The 6,890-nt window shown below is 39.2% G+C and overlaps 1 protein-coding gene across 1 annotated transcript; it reads left to right on the forward strand.

Moving 5' to 3' along the window:
- Positions 1-43: 43 nt before the first annotated feature.
- Positions 44-5,966, forward strand: LOC117289031 (mediator of RNA polymerase II transcription subunit 6-like). Its single transcript, XM_033769946.1, has 6 exons — positions 44-88; positions 893-1,052; positions 2,360-2,534; positions 2,973-3,087; positions 3,952-4,067; positions 4,713-5,966. Exons 1-6 carry the CDS (start codon positions 61-63, stop codon positions 4,941-4,943), a joined length of 825 nt encoding a protein of 274 aa, XP_033625837.1. The 5' UTR covers positions 44-60; the 3' UTR covers positions 4,944-5,966.
- The last annotated feature ends 924 nt before the right edge of the window (positions 5,967-6,890 follow it).

Below are 6,890 nucleotides of genomic sequence, written 5' to 3' on the forward strand. Positions count from 1 at the left end.
ATTCTATCATCTGCGAACTCTTGTTAAATTTGTTAGCGCCCTCTTCTGTTTTCACATTAAATGCAAAAGATGGCCGCTCCAGAAAGAGGTAAAATTTATTTTCTCCTGAATTGTAGATCGATCTTTAGAGGCTCTACACAAACCAGAGGAACCAGTGCTCATTTCATACCTTTGTAGTTCTTTAATTCTAATGTTACCTTTCACATTTATTGCTATTTAGTGTTAATTAAATCAGTGTAGTTTAGGTATGGACTTTCATTCCAATCCATTGTTATTATTTTGTTTATAAAAATGTTTTGTGTGCGGTTGTTAGCCATTTTGTGACGGTACGTGCAAACTTTGTCGTTTAACCATAATTCAAACCACTTTTCATAACATAAAATTAAAAAAGACACTGTAAATTAAGAGAATTTACATCCGGAGCAGAGGTTAAAAAGGAAGCATTGAAAAGGGGTAATTATTAGAGTTTGAATTTAGTGTTCTTTCTGCTGGAATCCTGGATCCCTTTATAACAAAAATAAGTTTACTTCATTTTGAAGTGACTGAGTGATAGGCTACTTTTGTTTAAAGTCTTGGGAAGAATGTCAAGAAGCAGGTATTAATTTCTACAATTTTTTGGCCGCGGGAGGTCAACAGAGATGCCAAGTCCAGAGGCCAGCTATGCTTGAGATTTTTCACAGCTCACCACCCCCCCCCCCCCCCCCCCCCCGGTCTTCTGGCCCCAATGCGTGAGAAAATGGTTGCTGTGCGTGTGAGCGTGAGACAGAGCCCAAATGCGTGAGTCTCACGCCTAATGCGTGAGACTTGGTAGGTCTGGGTCAAGGGGTACAATTATGCTAAATATGCAAAGAGGTGGCTAACTTTGTTCATTTGTGGCTCTTTTTGTTTGCAGATAATCCCCTGTTTATGTCATGGTACAACAGTGCCTGGATTCCTCATCTGAATCGAGCCAATATTATGGACTACTTCGCAGATCGGAGCAACCCATTCTATGACCGCACCTGTAACAATGAGATTATTAAGATGCAGAGAGTCAATCCGGAACAACTCAAGTAAGATATAAATCAACTCCACTTTGTCTGTCTTATATTGCAATAATTTCTCCTTCTCAATTCTATATTGAAAAGTTACATTATTTATATTTCTGGCTGAAGTGCAATCTTGAAGGAAACTGTTTGTTAGGAGTTAATCTCATTTCTCTTGGAAGAAAAGCTGTCAATATCATATAATACAAAAACTTTCACTGCATGTGGTGTTTCTGGTTCACATAGGATGATAGCAAGTACCCTTGTTTTCAGGTTTCCTCAGGCTTGAGAGCTACACTACAGTGAATAACTTAAAGAAACTGGACACTATTGGTAGTTGTCAAAGAACAGTCTTCTCACTTGGTATTTCTCAAAATATGCATAAAATAACAAACCTGTGAAAATTTGAGCTCAGTTGTTCGTCGAAGTTGCGATATAATATGGAAAAAACACCCTTGTCACTCGAAGTTGTGTGCTTTCAGATGCTTGATTTCGAGACTTCAAAATTTAATTCGGAGGTCTCAAAAGCAAATTTGTGGAAAATTACTTCTTTCTCAAAAACTACGTTACTTCAGAGGGAGCTGTTTCTCACAGTGTTTTAAACTATCAACAGCTCCCATTACTCATTACCAAGTAAGGTCTCATGTTAATAATTATTTTGAGTAATTACCAATAGTGTCCACTGCCTTTAAGTTTACTTAGGAGGCATCCTTGGTTTCTTTACCAGGAATATATAAGAATAGTAATAGCAGTTTGTCTCAAAAACACGAACACCAGTATACACATATTGACTGGCAACGAGGTAACTAGTGTACGTCTATTCCCACAAGGGACTTTGAGTGACCAGAAGAGCGACCTATTTCCCGAGGCCGAAGGCAGAGGGAAATAGGCCCCTCTTCTGGTCACTCATAGGCCCGAGGGGGAATAGACGTACACTAGTATACCGAATTATGCCAGTCAATATGTGTTTTATAACACAGCTCGGTCGTAAATGTCAAATAAGAACAGAAAAAGGAGTTTCGTAGTTGTTGTTCACTGTTCAAGTCAAGAGAGGGCGCTGTTACAGCGGGCACTATATTCAAAGACTATTGCCCGCTCTGGTACTATTCCCGCAAAACACGCACGCGCGATCACTAGCCTATATGAGTTCATCCCACGAGACCGTGTTTCAGCCAACCAGAATACAGAACAAGCAAGAGGTGTGTTATAATTGTGAATATTTTATCCCAGGCAATCTTAGCATATGATTCTTGAAAACCGGGAACATTAAGAAGTATGTACTCATCCTGAGTGATACTCTTCCAAAACCAACGCATTTTTCCTTTTATCGGAAGGTCAATGACCGGTCTTGAGTATGAGTTACTTCATGTGCAAGAACCAATCCTCTATGTCATACGAAAACAACATCGTCACACAGTGGAACACACCACACCACTTGCCAACTTCTACATCATTGCAGGCACAGTCTACCAAGCGCCAGACCTGTGCTCTGTGCTCAACTCTAGAATGGTAAGGAACTTCAATCACAAATTTGAAATTACTAATTGGTCATTTTTATAACTTAGTGCAATTGTGTATGTAGTTGCATTATTTTTGTTTTTCAGGTTGATTTTAACCTACTCCCAATTCCTTCTATATCCTCTTTGCCATAATGAAGGATTTTAGAAGGACTTAGGGTTGTAGGCCCAAATGACAATTGTTTTAAACTGGGGAAGGTAATCCAGTCTTATCCAAGTCTCGTTCAAATTTACATGTGTCTCACCAAAGTTGTCATGTCAGCTTTGATTTGCCATAATGGTAACATGCCGGACATCTAATGAGTAATTCACAGCAGTTTACAACTTTTTGAAACTTATTTTCATAAGAAAATCTTTTCCAAAACTCTGAACTTACTTCTAATTGTCAACTTCATAAATCTCCTTTTATAAGTACTAAATTATCATTCAGTTGACAGGCGTGCACCACATTGAGTCAGCGTTTGAAGAAGCTCAATCGTTCTCTCGTTATAATCCCAGTAAGGGATACTGGTGGGAGTTCAACAATAAAGACCAAGAACAATCCGGTAAGGAACTAATCTATCTGCCTTTTCTGACTGGTTTCCAACAAAATTTGATCAGTAAATTTATGAATTAATTTGTGATATTTTCTGCTTAGCAACTGCCTGATACTGGGAGCCCATGTCCTTTAAACAGATTTCAGACATTGAAGTGAAGAGTTGCTTACAGTGTCTGCTCTGATTAGTGTCTGCATGGAATTTTTGCCATATAGACTGGAAATTTATTGTAATTTTAATAGATGTTAACTTCAGGGATAACGAATATGGTTTGTTTTTACCTATACACCAATGTACTTTCCCGAGTTCTGTGAAAGACAAATCCATAGGCAAGTCACTCGGGTGGGATTTGAACTCACGACCTTCGCATGTGAAATTAGCATTCAAACCGCCTTTAGCCAGTCATGTGATTAGACATCTGCTCTACCAATGCAACGGTTGTGGGTTGAGGATTTGTTTTTCCCAGACCTCTGGAAAGTACTGGATATGCAGTGCTTTTAAACACTGATTAAAATCAGTGGTCGAAATTGCCACTAGCCTGCTAGCCCGCGACTACCATATTTACAGCCGGGCTACTGATTTTTCCAGTTTGATAGCCTGATGGGCTAGTGGAAAAACAATGCAAAAATCATCATCACAAACAATAATGAACTGTGCTATGGTGTATTGTAATGTGTCTTTCGGGCTACCAAAATCTCATCAGGGCTACTAAAAATTCTTGGTCACTAGCCCTGCTGACTACCCTGAAAATACACTTAATTTTGACCCCTGTAATAATACACATCGATGTGAGGTTAAAATCAAATGATATTTTATTGTAAAAAGAACCTTTGCAATTGCTCTGAGAGTTGATTTCATTTCTGCCTTTTTCAGAAGAGAATAAGAAGAAGAAGAAGAAGGATGATGCTCCTAGCTCGATGTTCCAGAGGCAGAGAGTGGATGACCTTCTCCTGGAGCTGGCTCGGAAATTTCCTCCAAAAGTCATCCAGGTTGTTCTTGCCTTCCTGTTTTTATTTTGCACTAGAAATGTCCGGTTTCAAGTAGCTCTGATCACCACATTTTGTGTGTGGAATTTCTTGTTTTTTTACGCACCAAGAAGTTTGCTAAGCAGTATTTTCTGCTAAATAGCTTTATGAAATTGGGCCTAGAGATTTTATATGGATGTTCAATTTACTGAGATCATGAATTTCGCATCTTCATTTTTGTTTTTGTTATTTGTTTAGTGCCTTTAAAGGGGGGAAGTCCCTATCACTGAATGAGAACAAACAGAAAGTGGTACAATTGCGGACAAGACTTGAACACGTTAACAAATTCTTAAGAGTTTTGAATTCAGTTGCCTTAGTGAAGTTGACGTGTGGTAACTTGAACTAAACAAGTGATAACCACTTCACTTCAGTATGATTACAAATTACGTGTCCATGGGCAGTTATATTCTTCTGCTATTTTTGCGCTTCTGGAGTGATCGTTTTCCCAGAGGCAATCCAAAATTGTTTAGGGAGTTAAAAAAAGTCCACAGATGGCTAGGCCAGACAAAAAAATTGGCATAGAAAAAGTCATCTGACATGAAGTGGTGTTAAGATAGTAGCCTTGTGATCTACTTGAAGTAAGTAATGAGAATATTGCCTTTCCAACAGACCAAACCTGGTGACAAACCTGTACCGGTGGAAACAGAGCAGAACGTCAGTAATACTGTCATCATTAAGGAAGAGCCTAAAGATGAACCAGGACAGCAACCACAACAACTGCAGCAAGTCAACAGCAACACCGGCCAACCTGCAGGTGCTGTTGCTGCCCCAAATTCTGGCGCCTTTTTCTCTGGTGGTATGAAAGTGCCCATTGTCAAGAAGAGAAAGTTAGGAAAATGAGGGTATTGTGATGGAAGTAGACGTCTTTGAGGAAAATTGACTGAAGGTCCTTACTCGAGAGTTGGTCTTGGTGAACGAACTTAAAACCAGCCAACCATGTCAGCCGATTGGTCTCCACTTTGAGCAATAAAGATATGCTACAAGTGCCTCAGCCGATGTTTTGTTCAGGTGGAGATGCTCCTGTGCAAGCGTACCCTAAACAAGAGAGACACTAGCCGACTGTCACTGGATAGATCAGACGCCATCTGATATTGCTTAATGGAAAGTGAAGGAATTCGGAAGAGCTCCTTTTTGTAGGTTCATCACTGTCTGTGGAAAAAAAGACCCTGCCCGTCTTTGATTCAGAGCAATATAACCGAGATGAAGCAGAAAGGGGAATTGGTCGGGCTCCCCAATGATGTCAAACTTTAAAAGAGATTGAATTGAACAAATAAAGGAGAAGTTTCCATTTCTTGCCACTTGAGTAAATTGAAAACTAATTTATTTCATAGCGAATGAAAAAGTAGTGGCAGTAAACACGCAATGTTGGTATCAACTGGTGTCCTAATTACCTTCCTTGTTCTGTTGGAGAAGTATGCAAACAAACTTAAACAAGGTGGCAACTTTCAACGATCTTCTCACTAGCCCTCCAACTTCTCGGTTGCAAAATGAAGTCTGCGGTGAACATTTTAAACTGATTCGATCTGGTGGGAAAATATTTCGTCGGGAGAGAATAGCGTGCCTCCGGGCCCATTCACTGAAAACACTGGCCACTATGATCCCTTCCTCAAATTGAATTCAAACCCACTGAAGTGTTACTGTAGATAGCTTGTGTTTCTACCGCTGGCAGCAAAGGCATTAGGGCATAAGGCATTGAGAAATAAAGTTCCTTTTATCATCCAATAATAACTGATAAGATGCCTTTGTCAGCGAACAGTTTGTGCATAATTCCACGAAACAAATTGTTCATGTTCAACCATGAGGGTAGACCTCACAAATTGAGACGCCAATTGGGGGGGGGGGGTCCGAGACAAACTGGAAGAGTTGTTTTACTCGGTACCACGATATGGGCTGCTTCTAATTATTTTGCAAAATTAATGTAGATGTTGTGGTCAAAACTTCGCCGAGTTTGGAGTTGGTTTCAGGTTCGAATCCATCGGCCTGTAAATGTCAACCAAAATAATTAAGAAAAGAAATGAAAAGAATTTCATCCCGGTTTCACATTCGCCCCCCCCCCCCCCCCCCGAACCTCACAACTATGGGATAAATGCACCAGTGGATACATGTTCATTCTCTTAAAAATGATTTAATCTGACAAAATACCCAACAAAATTGTCACCAAAAAAATAAGTTGGTCCCCTTATCTTCTATACATAATTGACACTTTAAATCAGTTGATAATTGTCAAAAAATCGTCTTCACCTTTTGTAAACAAGGAATTTATATTGAGTTGCATGTGTTTATTATATACCAGTACAATAAAAATAAAATCTGAAAGATTCTCACATACCATAATAACTTACATTCAAAGTTAAAAACCTGAAAGCATGGGAATGTTGATCCATATAAACATAAATGTATGCGTACATGAACAATAAATATTGTAATAAGGCATAACTTGGTCTCACCATTTTTATAAATGTTCCAGGAATGTAAAATAAAGTTCAAATCCAAGCTGAACGTCTTGGGTTGATTCTACATGTATGATTATACTGCTACTTTAAAGAAACATGTTGCCTGGGATCGGTCGAGTTGGTCTTTGAAAAGCGTTTGTAATCAGTTGTTATAAAATGCATATGTGAAGAAAGATGTTGTTAAAGTAGAATACAATGATCCACACAAACATGCCTCGAAATTGCACGGTTTTCCTTTTACCTCGTCGACTAACACGGTCTGTGTTAGTTCGTCTGTGTTAGTTCGTGTTAGGTCTGTGCGAACTAACTGTGTTAGTTCGCACAGTAAAAGGAA

Source organism: Asterias rubens, chromosome 1 (genome assembly GCF_902459465.1).
Source record: "Asterias rubens chromosome 1, eAstRub1.3, whole genome shotgun sequence".
Classification (NCBI taxonomy): domain Eukaryota; kingdom Metazoa; phylum Echinodermata; class Asteroidea; order Forcipulatida; family Asteriidae; genus Asterias; species Asterias rubens.

Excerpts from the sequence above, each read along its gene's own strand:
- LOC117289031 (XM_033769946.1), top strand. The coding sequence starts at position 61 with ATGCAAAAGATGGCCGCTCCAGAAAGAG. Across the intron at positions 89-892 it reads GATGGCCGCTCCAGAAAGAG|ATAATCCCCTGTTTATGTCA; the intron begins GTAAAATTTATT and ends TTTTGTTTGCAG. Across the intron at positions 3,088-3,951 it reads TAAAGACCAAGAACAATCCG|AAGAGAATAAGAAGAAGAAG; the intron begins GTAAGGAACTAA and ends TGCCTTTTTCAG.